The 16,823-nt window shown below is 35.8% G+C and overlaps 4 protein-coding genes across 5 annotated transcripts; 2 read left to right on the top strand and 2 right to left on the bottom strand.

Moving 5' to 3' along the window:
* On the top strand, positions 217–2,550 carry LOC18610273 (14-3-3-like protein GF14 iota). Of its 2 annotated transcripts, none has more exons than XM_007045832.2 (7): positions 217–525; positions 641–947; positions 1,073–1,160; positions 1,258–1,367; positions 1,585–1,733; positions 2,036–2,085; positions 2,194–2,550. In XM_007045832.2, the coding sequence occupies exons 1-7, from the start codon at positions 450–452 to the stop codon at positions 2,197–2,199; spliced, it is 786 nt and encodes a 261-aa protein (XP_007045894.1). In that variant the 5' UTR covers positions 217–449; the 3' UTR covers positions 2,200–2,550. The 2 variants fall into 2 exon arrangements, with proteins under 2 accessions (XP_007045894.1, XP_017971117.1); XM_018115628.1 differs by having other exon boundaries at positions 2,036–2,097.
* Positions 3,477–5,948, bottom strand: LOC18610272. Its single transcript, XM_007045830.2, has 5 exons — positions 5,697–5,948; positions 5,520–5,592; positions 4,470–4,521; positions 4,285–4,354; positions 3,477–3,856 (listed from the first exon to the last, which is right to left on the bottom strand). Exons 1-5 carry the CDS (start codon positions 5,796–5,798, stop codon positions 3,770–3,772), a joined length of 384 nt encoding a protein of 127 aa, XP_007045892.2. The 5' UTR covers positions 5,799–5,948; the 3' UTR covers positions 3,477–3,769.
* Positions 7,134–11,236, top strand: LOC18610271 (triose phosphate/phosphate translocator, chloroplastic). Its single transcript, XM_007045829.2, has 12 exons — positions 7,134–7,937; positions 8,037–8,108; positions 8,408–8,473; positions 8,603–8,681; positions 8,772–8,892; positions 9,480–9,575; positions 9,726–9,838; positions 10,017–10,094; positions 10,195–10,311; positions 10,417–10,516; positions 10,656–10,756; positions 10,872–11,236. Exons 1-12 carry the CDS (start codon positions 7,618–7,620, stop codon positions 10,896–10,898), a joined length of 1,290 nt encoding a protein of 429 aa, XP_007045891.2. The 5' UTR covers positions 7,134–7,617; the 3' UTR covers positions 10,899–11,236.
* On the bottom strand, positions 11,906–16,274 carry LOC18610270 (pentatricopeptide repeat-containing protein At1g26460, mitochondrial). The gene is made up of 7 exons (XM_007045827.2): positions 15,469–16,274; positions 14,550–14,772; positions 13,969–14,448; positions 13,196–13,402; positions 12,732–12,869; positions 12,451–12,645; positions 11,906–12,220 (listed from the first exon to the last, which is right to left on the bottom strand). Exons 1-6 carry the CDS (start codon positions 16,074–16,076, stop codon positions 12,451–12,453), a joined length of 1,851 nt encoding a protein of 616 aa, XP_007045889.2. The 5' UTR covers positions 16,077–16,274; the 3' UTR covers positions 11,906–12,220.

The following is a 16,823-nucleotide window of genomic DNA, read 5'->3' as shown; positions in this document are numbered from 1 at the left end:
TTAATACAAACAAAATAGACTGAAAACTCTATAAACCAATTACCCAAAGGATTATTATTATTATTATTATCAAATAACTAGAAAAAAAAAGTAGTTTAAATAAATTTATGAAAAATAATAAAAAGAAAAAACCAAAGCAAAGGAGCACGTGAGGAGCATCATTTAATTTTCCAAAAAAAGCCCAATCCCCGACAGAAAGGGATTGAATAAATCCAAGTTTGAGGAAATAACAAAGAAATAACGAATCGCGCGCTCCTTCTTCAACTAACGGTCCAGATCCGGTCTTCCCTTCACCCCATACTTTGCTCCTTCTTCCACTCTCCTCTATAAAAATTCATCCTCCCTTTCCCTCTCCCATTCCTCAAATCTCTGTCCCTTTCTCCTTTAAGCGCTCTGTTTTGTTCGTGTTTTTTTTTTTTTTTTGTCTTCTTTTCAATCTGTTATCAACAATGTCTAATACAGAGAAGGAGAGAGAGACTCATGTTTACATGGCCAAACTCGCCGAACAAGCCGAACGTTACGAAGGTAAATCACAACGAAGGAAAAAGAATCATTGGGTTTCGATTTTTTTTATCTGAATTCCAACTTTTCATCGTTTGAGATTTTTGGGTTTTTATTTTTTTTATTTTTCGGGAAACAGAAATGGTGGAGACTATGAAACAAGTAGCGAAACTCGGTTGCGAGCTGACAGTGGAAGAAAGGAACCTTCTGTCCGTGGGATACAAGAACGTGATCGGTGCGCGGAGAGCTTCGTGGCGGATCATGTCTTCGATCGAACAGAAGGAGGAGTCGAAGGGGAATGAAGAGAATGTCAAGCTGATCAAAGGGTACCGCCAAAAGGTTGAGGAAGAGCTCTCCAAGATCTGCACTGACATTTTGGGCATCATTGACAAGCATCTCATCCCTTCTTCTAACTCTGGTGAAGCCACTGTTTTTTACTACAAGATGTAAGTTCTTCTTTCTCCTCGTTGTTTTAATTTAATTATTCCTTGATGCTTTTGCTGATCAATTTTTCCAGGTTATGTACTTTTTATTTGAGGAAATTTTGATGGGTTTTGTGATTTGGATTTAGGAAAGGTGATTACTACCGGTATGTTGCTGAGTTCAAGACAGATCAGGAGAGGAAAGAGGCTGCTGAGCAGTCATTGAAAGGCTATGAGGTATATAAGACCATACTAGTATTTGGATTATGGTGTTCTTTACTTCTGCAGTCACAGCTGAGTTTGCCTTTTTTTGGTTGCTATTTTCACCTATCAGGCTGCTTCTGCCGCTGCAAACACAGATCTTCCTTCAACTCACCCAATTCGTCTTGGCCTTGCCCTTAACTTCTCTGTCTTTCATTATGAGATAATGAATTCTCCCGAGAGGTATAAATTTTACATCTATCATTGTTAGCAGAAGAGAAATCTTGAATTATGAATTGTGTGTGTTACAAGGAGACTAATGATCTAGGAGAGAATCGTAATCGTATTACAATTACTATAATTATGTTAACTATCATAATTAGTTCAAGGGTCTAAGTGGTTTTCAGTATCTGAATTGCTACACCTTTACATTACATATTTTGTTATTTGAAACTTCCAGGGCCTGCCATTTGGCAAAGCAAGCCTTTGATGAGGCAATTTCAGAGTTGGACACTTTAAGTGAAGAGTCATACAAGGATAGCACCCTAATCATGCAGCTGCTGAGAGACAACCTCACCCTGTGGACTTCTGATTTGCCTGAAGATGGAGGTATTTATATAGTTTGAAGTAAATAACTTGGTTATATACTGCACAGTCTGCATTATCTTGTGGAACTTCACCTTGCTAAGTAGTTTTTAAGAGCAGAAAGACCAAAGTAAATGATGGCATATTAATGCAGGAAGTACCACTGTTTTATTGTTCATCATTTCTTGCAATCCTGTCATGTTATAGACAGAGTATTATTAGATCTTCTCCTCACTGTCCTGTTCAAACATGAAACCTTTTAGTTGATTTCTAAGTTTGGCATGCTTGGGAGCATTGAATCTTAGATGTTACATGAACCAATGCAGGTGAAGATAGCGTAAAAGGTGAAGATGGTAAATCTACTGCAGAAGCTGAGGTAAAAGGCGAGGCAAGTTCTTGCACTGATTTTCTTCTTCCGCTGCTTATCATTTTGATTGCCATTTAACCTTCCTCACATCAAGAAATCTCTGATTGGTTTTTGCAGAAATGAGGAATCTGGGATCCTGCATGTGGCAATTCAATGTTTTCTTAGCACTCTGCAGAATCTGCTTCTTATAGCTCTTCTCACAAAGAGGATTGGATCAACCAGTCTATTAGCCCTTTTACAATGCTAATGATCAATTTCACTACAAGCAAAGCCAGATGATGAAGTTGATCTCTTGATCCAACCATGTTTTTCTTTTCACTACTGTTGTTTTTTTTTTTTCCCCATTTCTGTTGCTTTTGCTTTTATTTTAATGTTGTCTAATATGAAAAACTTATTGAAACTATGGCTGTTTTGTTAAATTTTGCTTTATAATTGTATCCTCTCCCCCCTTGCCTTCTTGGCTATTTTGTGTCACAGTTTCCATGGCTCAAACTTAGGTTAAATCAATTGAAGGAGGCTTTATGAAATAACAGCCTGCTAAATTTTAAGTTTGCCCCAAAAATTGATAGATTATTTTCTTTAATGTTGAAAAGTTGAAAATGATTTAGAAAATGTGAAAGTATATACGTACATATATATATATATATACGTATTTTTGTTTTTAAGAATCTTATTTAAATTTTGAAAGAGTTGTTTCGATTGTGAATTATTATCGTAAAAAATTAAAATGTGTGAAAGAATTTTAATTTATGCACAAATAATAACAAAATAAAAAAGAAAACACGAACAGGTCGGATGAAGATCAATATTTAATGACAAATTGATGAACAAACCGAACCAATTCAGGGCTCATAAAGAGACTTTGATCGGCCATTAAGCTTAATTTGGGTTAAATTTTCAGTTTTATTTTACAATGATAAATCTTTTGTATTCTCATTTTCTCACATGATGAGCTTGGTTCATGAAAAGCTTTGACAGAAGTTCATTGGGTGAAATCAATCATTATATGTAAGATGTAACGTCATGTGATATTTTTATTAATAATAATTAATTAATTTTAATTATAAAATTTATTTTAATTTAAAATAAAATAAAAAATTAATAAACAAAAATTCNTGATTTTTTTTATTAATAATAATTAATTAATTTAATATAAAATTTATTTTAAATTTAAATAAAAATAAAAATTAATTTAAAAACTTATAAAAAATTATTTAAATTATCTTAAATTATTCAGAAAATTTTCAAAATATTATACAAAAAACCTTTAATTCCTTTTTTAAGTTGATTTTTCACCGTGATTAAAGACGAATTTCTTGATTTGGATTCTTGTAATTTAACTTAAAACGTTTTGCAGGGTAAAATGTTGATGAAAATAAATCAAATTAGCATTCAAAATGTTATTGAAGAATGCATGTTCATGTATACCATGACTGTCATTTAATTCGTATTTAGATAAACATTTTTCCCAAAAATGAATAGAAAAAGGGGGTTAAGAGCAAATTTATGAAAGGATTGCATCAGAAATAAGCTTTCAAAAGATGCTAGAGCCGATATACATCCCATCAATATTGTAACCTAATTTTTTTACAATATTCTCTTATATGATCAAGGATCATGATCACAAGCAGGAAGCATCAGATCATATAAAAGAACCCGAGTCGAGGACAAATACCCGATGCCAAAATCGAGTTTAAGATTCTTCCTTGACAAAATAACTTTGCGGCAAGCAAAAGTCTTCCTCGTGACTTAGGATATCCATCTCTTCATCATCTGGCTTCTGAAATTTGCAAAAGAGCAGGTGAGCAACAACTACCTCTCGATTATGACCCGAAAGCAAAACCACTTGTCCAATAGTCAAAGCAGAATACATACACTTAACATTCAACATTAAGGATTAACACTTAACAACAGCTACCAATTCTTTTTTGAAACCCCAGAAAAAAAAATTTGCTCCATGTTTTTTCTGGTCACCATGTGAGCCAAACTTTACTTGTGAATATCTCTATCCAACCACAATGAGTGAAAACAAAGGGTTAAACTAGGCACCCAGCCACCCACTATATAATCATTTTTTTAGATCACATCACGATTCAGACATTTATCAATTTATAATGGAAATGTCCAAGACACAAATTAATGGAAAAACTCATTTTCAACAGAAACTAATTGATGGACATGAAAATGAAATCTTGAACAATAAGTTACCAGCACTTCTAAGTTGTAGAAATGATCGAGCAACTGCAAAACCTCATCTGGAGAAAATTGTCGGTCAAGGCTGTGACAAAATTTAGCAAAAGATAAGAGTGTAACAGTGAATAAAGACCAACCAGAATCTTTGCATCAAAAGTGGGGATTGATATGGAGCAATAAGAATAGGAGGCAGAACAAACCTTCTCCGCAGGAATTCCATCAGACCATAGAGGACAAAGTGGCGATGCATGCCTGCATGGAAGCAAATTTGATTTACAGTTGTGCACTCAAGTAGTGACCAATTGCTAAAGAGCAAACAAGGAAGTTGAGGACTCCTTGTTGTTTTGCCATATATGTGTGAATTCACCAATTACTTTACTGTATATAAGTAATTAGCACAAGTGCTAGTGACTTAATGCTTAACATAGATCCCTAAACAATAAACATGACAAGCAGTCAGCACCATTAGTTCCTATATCTACCATAAGGAATAGACAGTCAAATAAAAAATGGATGTAAAAGCTCACCTTCTATTGCCAAAGAAAAACGCAATAGATAGTTTATTAAAGGCATTTTTTGCTTAATTATTTATCTATCAGCGATTCAATACTTGTTCCCATTAAAAAGACAAACTGACAGCCTGAGTACATATTTTCTGCAAAAATATTGTAATTAAAGAGCAAATGTTACCCAAACACAAGGCATACAATTACTCTGTCAACAAAAGTTTGTACTGTTTCCTAAAGGTAATGAGATGTTAATCCGCTAAGGGGAGACACCACCATCCTGACACTTTCCTTGGGGTATATAACATACGTAGATATGGGGAAAAGCAAAAACACTGTTCCATCGCGGAAATCTAATTCACCATTTCAATTGATCAACATGTTAACAATGGAGAAATGCGATGAAAGATCAAAATGGATGCTCCCATTATACCTCCAAAAACGTCTTAGTCTCTTCACGAGCATGAACAACATGTTATAGCAATTCACAATTTCAATCATATTGGAAAATGACCTTTCCACTAATATATCACTTTCAGAATTCACTGACAAAATTATATTTTTCTTTTCTCTTCCAGTTAATTTCCTAGGAAAATAATGATCCCTTTTCCTCTGCCCTTATTTTCTAGGCAAACATGCAATTTTACACTAAAATATAGAAAATTTCTTCCTTATAGAAACAATTAATAAACAAAGCTAAAAAACGAAAAAGGAATCAAACAAATAAAAATGCCACAAACATGCCTCGTAATTTGACGGGAGGATAAATTTCAAGTGCTTCCAATAGCCTCAGCTCCAATTCTACCTGTTGTTGCTCCTATTAAATTTTTTAAAAAAAATTAACCAAAAAAATAATAAAATTACATCAACAAAACTTTTAATATTTAAAAAAGAAAAGAAAACAAGAACGCAGAGAGAGACCTTGGGGAGAGATGAGGCAGAGGAAGGAGGAGCTTTGCAAGGGGAGTGTACGGAAACGCCATCTTGTTCCTCTTCTTTCTCTCTTCCACCTCCACCTTCCATACGAGATCAATTTTTACAATTTCGCTAGCAAATAATACGTCGAAAGTAGCCGTTTGTTCTTGTTCAGATTAAACTCGAAATCGAAAACAATTGTTTCTTTCGATTTTGGCTAGGGATTTCTCGTTTGATCCGAAATGCACTTCCCATGCAAATTCTGTTTTGTTTGTTCCATACCTGGGCTGGCCCATTATTCAGCCCGTTACCTTGGCCCACCGCCTAACCCTTATTTATAATTTTCTCTTTTAAAATTAAAATCTTCCCTCTTTTTCTTTATTTTAGGAAAAATAAAATAATTTTCGGTCAATAATTGTTTGCGATTAAATAGAAAATATCTTGAAATAAATAAAATTTATCAATTTATTGACTTTGATTTTCGAATATAACTTCCCTCAGACGATTTAATTTGAAAATTTATAAAATTCACTTAAACCTTTTCTATAAAATAAAAAGATTAATAAATTTGATTAATTCCAAGAAAAGACATTAGGCTAGAGATACATTTATACCTATACGAAATAAAGTTTCTAATTCTCAGTAATTTCTTTTTTCGTTTGAAATAATAACAAAGTCCTTACAAAATGACGATCCATTTTATAATCTAATTAAGTGAAATAATCCGATTCTCTCTGTTAATTATAAATAATAAATCATAGAAAAATCTCATATAATATATATATATATATATATAGATATATATAATATTGTTACATGACAAGGTTGTAGAATAAAGAAAGAAGTGAAGACTTATGTCATTGAACATGCTTAGTTTCTTTTTTTCATTATTTTAAGCAGAGAAAGTTCATCCTATGAGAAAGCAAAAGCCTCCCTTTCAATTCAGTCCCATTGACAAAGATTCCACCTTGTGTTTCTATTAACAAATTATAGTTGTAACACTATTAAATAATCCCATTGCCACCCAACAATAACCCATACAATTTTCCATTTTAACGCAAATTTGATCATATAAAAAGTATCTATAATTTTATTTTAATTTCGATAAAATAAAATATTTTATTCAACGAAATAAGATGAAGAGAACTCTAAATTTTTTTTTATATTTTTTATATATTATAGATTGAAGATTCGAAATTAAATTTTTTATCGTAATTCATTAATCATATCATCATGAATGATCATGGCCGAATTCGAAAAATGTATTAAAGACCTACCATACATCAAATTCCATAAGCCCATAACTGTTTGACAAAAGTAATTGTGGGAATGGTTATGGCTAAGATATGTCATGCATACATGCTCATGGAAGTATCGAAAAGGAAGGGTAGGAAAGCTTTTCAGTCTCCAGCTAAACTGCTCAAGTTTGAGAAGGAAGCTTTTGGGGTAAAAGACAAAACGAGTCAAAACGACCCTGACTCATGTTTGTTGCCCTTTCTTTATCTCTTTTGTCCCCGACAGTTTCTACATTTTTGAGCTTCATGCTGACTCATCAGAGCTAACGTTCTCCTTCAAGTTTTCCTCCAGGCTGAAAGATTCCTTTTCTTTGATTATTTTTCCTACTCTTCATTCTCTTTCCATTGGGTGCTTCCTCTGATGTTAATGGAATCCAAACCGGCTAGATTTTAGGCTTTCACGCTTTCCATGTAAGCTTACCTGTTGTAATTATTATATTAAAACTATGAAACCTCTGTCTCTCTCTCTCTCTCTCTCTCTCTGTTTTCTCCGCTTGCTGTAGGTTTACTCCATTGTTTTCAACGTCCCAACTCCTTTGTCTCTCCTTATACTGCAATACCAACACCCTCTTTCGATACCCTTTTCTCCATAGTTGTCTTTTGACCTTTTTCTGTTGCTTGTTGAGTTCAAAATGGCTTCAATCACTAACGCGGCTCATACTTTGGTAACAAATTCTCGGTTGTCTTCTCTTTATTTATCGACAAACAAAGTTTTGCCGAGTTGTCTTTTGCTCAAGACTCGATCATCAGCTTCTTCCAGGGCCTCGAGCCTGGCGTTTTCACCTTTACCGGACAAAAACAAAGCTTGGGTTCCTGTAGGGTTCTCTGGCAAGCCCTTGACATTGGCTGGTTGGAATCAGACCTTGAGGCGGCGGGGCCAAGTTGAGTTCCCGGTCGCTGCAGCTGCTGCTGCTGCGGATGCTGATGATCGTGAAATTGAGATTTCTGATGGGTTAGGCACATGACTTTGATGTTTCTCTTATTTTGTTTAGCTTTTGCTAATTTATGTGACTTTTTTCCCCTTTTCTTTCATTCATACATTTAACTGCAGGTATGCAAAGCCTTCAAAGAGTTTTGCAGAGAGATTTCCTGCTTTGGTCACTGGTTTCTTCTTCTTTATGTGGTAAGCTATATCTTTTCTTTTCTTCTAACCTTTTTACAGATATCAAAATCTAAAGAATAATTATAGACTTGGGATTTAATTGGTCGAGTTCATACAAGAATGCATGACTTTGTGCTTTTGCTCCCATGATGAATTGTCTGGTATTTCATTGTGGGTTCTTAACCTAAGAGCCTTTCCTGCCTCCTAAGTCCCCAGGAAATATGATAAAAGGTTCTACAAATTAAACTGACATCTTTATCTTTCATTTTGTCTGGCTAGAATATTGCTTTTCAAATTGATTGTTTTGCGAATCTGGGCAGGTACTTCTTAAATGTAATCTTCAACATACTCAACAAGAAGGTCTACAATTATTTCCCATATCCATAGTATGTTACACCAGCTCGATAGTTTTGTTCTGTAAAAGATCATGATGTATCATTAGATTAAGAATTTTTTGCAGTTTTGTATGGCTTTTGAAATACTAGAGAGTTCTTTCTCTTTCTCCCTTTTTGCAGTTTTGTTTCAGTTATACATTTGGTAGTTGGAGTGGTTTATTGTCTTGTCTGTTGGGCTGTTGGCCTGCCCAAAAGAGCTGTAAGCTTAGTTTTCTCAGTTGCTATCTTTGCTGCCTAATGTTACACTATGGCTTTCCTCTAAGAAACACAGTTTCTGTCTTGTTACCAGCCAATTGATAAGGAGCTCTTGATGCTATTGACTCCTGTTGCATTCTGCCATGCCCTTGGACATGTGATGTCCAATGTATCATTTGCAGCTGTTGCTGTGTCCTTCACTCACACTATTAAAGGTAACAGGATCTGTGAAAAAGGCAAAATTCTAAGCGTAATTTCTTTAGCATCAAGCAGGTCTTTGTACTAATAAGGGATATATCTCTGTTGTGTGCTTATCCATGTTCTCTTAAGACATAGTGTCAGTTAATTACCTTATATCTTTCACTTAGCACACTGCCATTCTCTCATTCTTGTATACAGCCATGGTTATTCTAACTTTCTAATAGAGGTAACAAACTAATCAGTTTAAGAGTATATCATAAAAGTTATAAGATATTCACAGTTCTAACAGAATATATTAGGTCAATCCTGCGTGAGAAGTTCTTCTCTTCGTAATCTTCTTGATGGCAATGTTTTCTGTCAATGCTCCGATGTGCGTTTTACAATTCTGTGATTATGACTATCTTAACACCTTGAACTACTGCATGGATATCTGAAGATAACAGCAGGTAGATACAACTACAGACAAAATTTTCATTGATCTAGCTGCTTTCTGTTTAGTTAAACTTATTTGACTTCTTTCAATCAGTAGCCTAACAGCTTCAAGTCATGTCTAAATTCATGATTTCTACTTCCTAACTGCTGTTTTATGTTTTTACCACAGCCCTGGAGCCATTCTTTAACGCTGCAGCTTCTCAGTTTGTTTTAGGCCACCAGATTCCCCTGCCCCTATGGCTTTCACTAGCTCCTGTTGTTATTGGTAAACATTTTTGGACTTCCATCTTCTTCATTTTTACTTCTTCACTCTTCCTTGGAAAAAAGAATCGATCTGTTTGTAAAATCTTGTCATGTAAAACATCCATTTTACGACTCTTCTGAAACTGATGTTACCTTCTACTCTACCTTTTAGGTGTTTCAATGGCCTCACTGACTGAACTTTCTTTCAATTGGACTGGTTTTATTAGTGCAATGATTTCAAACATTGCATTTACTTATAGAAGCATATATTCAAAGAAAGCAATGGTTAGAGAAGGAGCTTTTACCTCCCCTTTATATTTGAATCTCCATATCTATTACTGCAGCATTTCCAGATATGTACCCTATTCATGTCACTAAATAGAACAGAACTACTGCAAACTGAGTATGCTTGGCAACCATTAATCTCCCAATTCTGAATCTTTTGGTTTTTGACTTTTGACAGACGGGGATGGATAGCACAAATGTTTATGCTTATATCTCAATAATCGCCCTCTTCTTCTGCCTCCCACCAGCAATATTTGTAAGTAGATCGAAAACCAATAGGATCTGCACAAACTTTTCACTTTGATTAAACAAGTTATCACTATGCATAAGCTAATATGGATCTTCTCTGCATCCAGATTGAGGGACCTCAGCTGATGCAACATGGTTTCAGAGATGCCATTGCCAAAGTTGGTCTAGTCAAATTCTTGTCTGACTTATTCTGGATTGGAATGTTTTATCATCTCTACAATCAGGTATGTATCATACATTAATTAGACTGCTCCTTTATTTTGAATGAGTCTCTTTCCACAAAGCTTTACTTCACCTGAACTAACAAGATTTTGAGCTGAGAAATGCAGCTTGCAACTAATACCTTGGAACGGGTTGCACCCCTTACACATGCTGTCGGAAACGTATTGAAGAGAGTTTTCGTTATCGGCTTCTCTATCGTAGTATTTGGTAATTAATCCTGCTTTTCTCGTATGTGATATGTTCAATGCTACAAATTGTAAGCATGCCAGAAGATCTGACATCCGAACTGGTCAAGCTAGTTAATTTCAGTCATTGTTTTTACTGATGTTTGCAAAAATTATGGCAGGCAATAAGATCTCCACACAAACGGGGATTGGTACTGCAATAGCCATTGCAGGAGTCGCCATCTATTCCCTTATCAAGGCAAACATGGAAGAACAGAAAAGAGTAAGATCTGTAACAGAGCAGCCATAACTTCTATTAACTTCTGCATCATCTCTAATTGCAACGGATAGTCAGGCTCAAGTTTTTGACAATTCTTTTTGTTTTTCTACCCTTTCAGAAGGCTGCTTTAAGTCCTGCATCCTAAGGAAGCTGGAGATGGACAGGACTGCAATGCCCTGTCCACTAACATTTAAATAACAAAGAAGACAACTGAAAATTGGAAATTTTTGCCAAGTTTATGCTCATAAAACTTGTTGAAGAGGGATGCTTTGACTACCAAACTAAGGAATGAGAAAAAGAATAAAAGACCCCAACTTCCCAGATTGGCTTTATTGGACAATGACCTTACCATATTGAACTATAATATTTCAAATGAGAAATACCATTGATTTTTTTCGTTAAGGGAATGTTTGTTTTGTTTTTTTGTTGGCAATGCCATTGCTACTAATTATAATGAAGAGAATCGAGTTTCAGTTAGTTGAACTCAAGCATCAAACGAATTTAGATCAGCATTTGCATTTCTTTGTGATTACTGTCATAATCATCACCCATTTCCTGTAAAGCAAGCACCCTGCCTATTTCTTCGGCGAGGTGACGCCCTTGTAGTCGGCGACCACCTTATTTATCTGCTCTTCAGAGGGGCTGCCGGTGTCTGGTGTGAATCAAGTCTAAATCGAATCCACTATGATATCACTTCGTCAGTGAATCATTACTCCCTTTTCAAAAAGCTAATTTGATAGAATATACAATGCTTATGCTTATAAGCTTTCCAAAATTCCCCATTTACCTGATACAAGATTAAAGCATCCCACTTACTTTTGAAAGGCTTGGTGTGACACTGGCACCAACGCAACTCAATTAAGTAGGCAAACACTCCTAAACCTGCAGCAGCACGCGTCTTAGGTAGAAACTAGAATGAACTAAACAATCTTAATTTACTCCTTCACAATGAACTGAATCTGAAAAATCTTAGTTTACTCTTCATGAGCTACAAGAAAAAGCCTACAATGAGGCTTTTCTTTTAATTTTTTTCCTTCAGACTTCAGACTCGTACCACCAGGCAAATTAGTATCAACATCCATCATCATTAAACCGCAAATTGCGAGATAAACGAGAGGGCTAGATTAAATTATTGGGTGAAAGAAACAAAAATGAAGAAATATATGCTTTTTGCTCCTTAAATAATTGGGATGGTTCTACATTTATAATTTATTCATCAACATATGAGTATCTTTTGATTAACATTTTGTTCCTACTCCTCAGAAGGCATATAAAGGAAGAAAAAATGGGGATAGGGAAACTAGGAAAAAATTCACAAGCTACAATCATGACAGTTATCCTGCCAGGGCTCAAAATTGACAAAAATCAAATAATGTACAGACAAGTGGGTTCATTGGACCGTGCAACATGTGAACTTGGTGAAACCCCAATCATCATTTGTATTTCCAACATAAATTAGACCTGAATCTGAAAAGAGAGATTAATTTTATCAGCAAAAGCATATGCCATCAAGTGGAAACTGAGTAAAAAACCAACTAGCAGTGAGCTTTTATAGCATAAAATTCAAGGTTTTCAATCACCATAAGAACAGAGTAGATAAATAAACTATTAAAACTGTCTCAATCCAAAGTAACACATACAAAACTTTCTGGACCTTTCTCACGCAAGCATTCATATCATAATACAGCAGAGCCTACCTATGATGCTGATGCATATTCAGTGCCATAGTCAAGATCAAAAAGCATGCCCCTGCGGTTTTCTGAGCCCATTTGAATATTGAACTTCTTTGCCAAGGACTCAACTCGATCATCACTCTCATAGTCCATCTCTCGTATACATCGCCTTCTGACCTTTCTTACTGTTTCTTTGGAGGGTACAAATTCAGCAGTCACCTGCCAAAAGAATCGTTGAATGGCCATTAATCTTTTTCTACAGAGATATCATGAGGTTCTACCCATCAGAGAGAAAATGGAATTACCATCTCGTCAATTGCAGAGAGAGCAGATTTTTGATCTCGATTGATGAGATGAGCATCAACAAGCAAAGAATATGACTTAGCATTGGGTTTCACACCCAAGCTCAGCATGTGTTCAAACACCCTTGAAGCTTCAAAAGTCTGCCATGCAAAGATTTATTAACTTGAAGAATTAGGCCTAATTCAAAGCTCAAATCCCAAAAAACATCTTTCAGTTGGGGGGAAGGGGGTGGTTCCATGAGTAATTTAGTTCGCATGAGTATGCTATGAGCCCAACAAAGAAAAAAATAAGGTTGTATTAAACAGAGAAAAAGACAAGCAAAGAATTAAGCCAAGCCTTTCCAACAATATCCTGGATACATGCATACAAGCTAAGAAAAACTAATGCATGCATCCACATGTACTGGTGCACTTTTTGAGATTGCAAGAGTATTTACATACAAGGGAGAGAGGTAATAAATACATACCTTCTTCAGCTTTCCAAAGGCATACATTAGAGCATTATATGAATGAATATCAGGGGTCAACCCAAAAGAAGAGCCTATCGCATCAAACGTTTGGTAGGCACGCTCAATGTCCCATATGTTTCCACAACCCAAAATTATACAATTTAGAGCAGCAACGGACTTGTATGGAGGGTCTGCACTGCTTAATTTCTCAAGTTGATAATATACCTGGGGAGAATATTTCAATTTTGCAACATCAGCAACGACCTCCTCGATGAGCAGAATATATGGATTAGGTCTATGTAAAATTTTAAAAAAGCAATGATGAAATGAATGCCATAAGTGCAAACTTGCATAGCCTTTACTTTTCAAAAGAAAGGCAAACATATTTCTCCTTGCAGAAAATTGTTGTAATAAGGACACGAAAAAGTGTTAAATTTTGATAGAGTGACCTACAAGGATGCATACATTGCAAGAACAGAAAGATGGAGTAACAGTTATATGTATTTCCACATATTCTATGATTGAAAACACAAAGACAAATGATATTTCATTCAAATGCTCAATAAGCAACCAATGGAGCAGCTTCAGGAACTTCCTTAATATTTATTTAGTATTCATTTTTAAAATTGGACTTATTCAAATTTGAAAAAGCAGCCTGCATGTCTGTTGATATTTCTCATACTAATTTTTTCTTCTTAAGAACTATCACAATCACCAAAAATATTAAATAATAGCTGATGCAATAGAAAATCAATTAGAATGTATAAAATTTGAATTATAAAAGGTCATACTGAATCCAAAGTCTCAAAACCCTTCTTGGAGCAAGCCACAACCAATGGATATAAAGAGGTAAAAGGCGAAAACAAATCTTCTGCTTCATTAATGGAATTCCTGTGAGCAGCCTCAAACTCGTGCAGTGTACCAAAAGCTTTCTGTAGATTCCCCAATGATGCATGAGCATACATCTTCCCAAGGTAAGATTCAGGGCTAGGCACCTTCTTTTGACGCAATGACCGCCGTAGGATTGCCCAGGACGCATCCAACAGGTTTGAACTGTAGGTCCTACCTGCAGTTGCAAGTGCTGAGACAATTAATCCTTCATCTACTGAAAGCAAGAAAGGTGGCTTTGCAATTTCACCCCGAGCAATCCATTTAGCCATGAATTCCAATGCATAAAATGCTAACTTGCTGTTATCCGCTTGCATTGCAACTTCTGCAAGATAGTTGCACAAATTCCAATTTGGATAAAGAGCTCTATTCTGATCCTTTGTCTGATAAGACCAATGAGAACAAAGTTACATAACCAAATATTGAGCAAAAAGCAACCTCCTTAAACAAAACAATATCAGTGCCAACAAAATGAATCATATACCTTGCACCTCTCAATAACAGTAGCCAAAGTATCAAGCCGGCCTTGGCGAACACAGCTCCCCACACATTCAGTAAATACTCTCATAGACAACAAATAACCAGATTTTAAGGCCATATCTACATATTTCAAGGCTGCATCAATCTGTTCTGCCTCAAACAGCATTCCAATAACCAAGTCATAAGAATCATCATCAGGCAAAGATTCTGCTCCACCCTGCAGCATCCTGATACCAATAAAGTGAAGGGTGATACCTCCAATACCAATTTAACATCACTAATATTTTAGAAAGTAATTCCCAAAATAAGCAATAAAGTTAAAGCAGTGTTTGACGGATGCACTTTTTTTCTATTCAAAAAATGAATGCAGATCCTTCTTGAAAGTAAAATTGATGAAAGAAAGGTTTCTAATTCTTAAAAAAAAAAGAAAAAAAAAACCTGCATCCGCTCCATTTCTGTCCCACTTAATAACCCAGGTGCAATCTTCGTCCACTTCTAAGACATCCCAGAGTAGTAAAATTTGGTACAACATCCACCAATACTACAAACCCTCAACCAAAGACAACCACTCTATCTCCAACTCCAATAGTTTTACTGGTTTCATGGAGGTCCTAAAACGGTAAAAAGCACAGAGGTGATCGTACCCAAAGAGCTTTCTCCAGATCATAGTCGCATTAAAGGATTCAAATTCTCCATACAATTTTAATATACCTGCTCAATCAATCCACGCTGACTACTTTCGAAATGTAAAGAAACCAACTTTAACAGCAAATGGGAAAACTTTTTTTAATTTTCCTTCTATTTACTAACTAAAAAGGAAATATTTATGAAACTTTCAAGCTAAGGGTAACCTACTTAAAGAAAAAACAAAAACAAAAAGATAGTAAAACTTTAAAAGAGAGAACTATATATATATAACTAACCGTTCAAGCAACTTCTTAGCAGCTTCAGTTTCCTTAGCCTGGTTCATGGCCTTTAAGATAAAAGTAAACGACGCTGTATTGGGAACAATGGCAAAATCATCCATTTGCGCCACCAAATCAAGCAAATCACCGGCAGATGCTCCGATCATCAAATTAGCTCTCAAATAATGATTATAAAGATTCACATCGGGCTTATTGGGCTTCCCATTCTTATCCAGCGATCGAACCCAGAACTCGAAAAGCTCTTTCACGTCGGCCCATCGTTGCTGAGTCATCAAACCGGCGAAATGGTTCATTAAAGCCGGCGCGTCGAGATTTTCGGATAAGTACTGAATCCGGTGACCCGGGGCTTGGACCAGGAAGCCGAGGGGGATCAAGGATTGAGCTAGGGAAGTAGAGTTTTGGGCCGCGTTTGGGTTTCGCCAGTTCTCGTGGTAAAGAGGGCTTCCGGAGGCTGGGTTGGGAGGGAGAGGGGTAGTCTGAGTGGAGTCAGTCGACTCGGCGAGTTGGGGTTCCTGAAAGAGGAAAGGGTATGTGGAAATGGATTTGATTTGGTTTAGCCGGCATAGAGTCCGGGTTCGGGTCAAGATCGCCATTCGTGAAGCCATTTCTTTTCACTGTCAAAGTGACGCAGTGAAGCAAGAGAGCTCTTCGGGTTAGGTTTTTTGAGATGACGAGAAAGGGGTTATCTTGTTTCGAGGAGACAATAGTAATTTCGGAATATGAGTGGTAATTTGGAAATTTTCCAAGATTGGTATGGTCATTTTGGGCATAGTGATTTTCTGTTTGATGCCTTCGGTTGGGTCGGGAAAAAGAGTGAGAGGATGCCTTGAAAAGGGTGAAGACGAGAATATAGTCCCAGAGAACCACAGCACCAATCCCTACACTTGTTACAAGTAATCTTTTCACCTCCTTTTTTGTCATGAATTTGCACATAACCTTTAATGGTAGTTCTCATTTGATTGATAAGATTTATAATTGACATTTATTCAGTAATTTCTCTACTCAAATGGATCATCTTGCAACAGATTAAGAGTCTAATCTAAGTTTAATGTCAGAACATTGGCAAATCCCATGGTGGAAATGTTGCTGTTAAAAACGACATCGTTTTGTGCAACTACTCGTTAAGGTTCATTATTAATTGTTTAATTGTTTTTTCATTTCTGGGCCTTTTACCTAGAATTGGGCCTGAAAGTGGGCTTTTGGGTTTCAGATCTAATTAAACAAAATTTCCTTTTGTTTTCTTGCCCTTTTTATTTTTTAAGAAATAAAAATTCAAAACCTCTGCTCTGTTTTTCGCGGAACCGCAGAAGCTGGCAACAGCATGAAGAAAATTTGAAAGAAACGAATTAGAG

Source organism: Theobroma cacao, chromosome 2 (genome assembly GCF_000208745.1).
Source record: "Theobroma cacao cultivar B97-61/B2 chromosome 2, Criollo_cocoa_genome_V2, whole genome shotgun sequence".
Taxonomy (NCBI): domain Eukaryota; kingdom Viridiplantae; phylum Streptophyta; class Magnoliopsida; order Malvales; family Malvaceae; genus Theobroma; species Theobroma cacao.
This window is presented reverse-complemented; position numbering and strand designations above follow the sequence as displayed.

What these genes read in the sequence shown, in the direction of transcription:
- LOC18610272 (XM_007045830.2), bottom strand. Translation starts at nt 5,798, where the DNA reads ATGGAAGGTGGAGGTGGAAGAGAGAAAGAAGAGGAACAAGATGGCGTT. An exon ending in TCCTCCCGTCAAATTACGAG is followed by an intron (nt 4,522 to 5,519) that starts GCATGTTTGTGG and finishes GCTTCCATGCAG; the next exon opens with GCATGCATCGCCACTTTGTC. An exon ending in ATGGAATTCCTGCGGAGAAG is followed by an intron (nt 4,355 to 4,469) that starts GTTTGTTCTGCC and finishes ATTTTGTCACAG; the next exon opens with CCTTGACCGACAATTTTCTC.
- LOC18610271 (XM_007045829.2), top strand. Translation starts at nt 7,618, where the DNA reads ATGGCTTCAATCACTAACGCGGCTCATACTTTGGTAACAAATTCTCGG. An exon ending in TTGGCCTGCCCAAAAGAGCT is followed by an intron (nt 8,682 to 8,771) that starts GTAAGCTTAGTT and finishes TCTTGTTACCAG; the next exon opens with CCAATTGATAAGGAGCTCTT. An exon ending in CTTCTCTATCGTAGTATTTG is followed by an intron (nt 10,517 to 10,655) that starts GTAATTAATCCT and finishes AAATTATGGCAG; the next exon opens with GCAATAAGATCTCCACACAA.
- LOC18610273 (XM_018115628.1), top strand. Translation starts at nt 450, where the DNA reads ATGTCTAATACAGAGAAGGAGAGAGAGACTCATGTTTACATGGCCAAA. An exon ending in AGTCATTGAAAGGCTATGAG is followed by an intron (nt 1,161 to 1,257) that starts GTATATAAGACC and finishes TTCACCTATCAG; the next exon opens with GCTGCTTCTGCCGCTGCAAA. An exon ending in ATAATGAATTCTCCCGAGAG is followed by an intron (nt 1,368 to 1,584) that starts GTATAAATTTTA and finishes TGAAACTTCCAG; the next exon opens with GGCCTGCCATTTGGCAAAGC.
- LOC18610270 (XM_007045827.2), bottom strand. Translation starts at nt 16,076, where the DNA reads ATGGCTTCACGAATGGCGATCTTGACCCGAACCCGGACTCTATGCCGG. An exon ending in GTTTTGAGACTTTGGATTCA is followed by an intron (nt 13,403 to 13,968) that starts GTATGACCTTTT and finishes TATTCTCCCCAG; the next exon opens with GTATATTATCAACTTGAGAA. An exon ending in TCTCTGCAATTGACGAGATG is followed by an intron (nt 12,646 to 12,731) that starts GTAATTCCATTT and finishes TTCTTTTGGCAG; the next exon opens with GTGACTGCTGAATTTGTACC.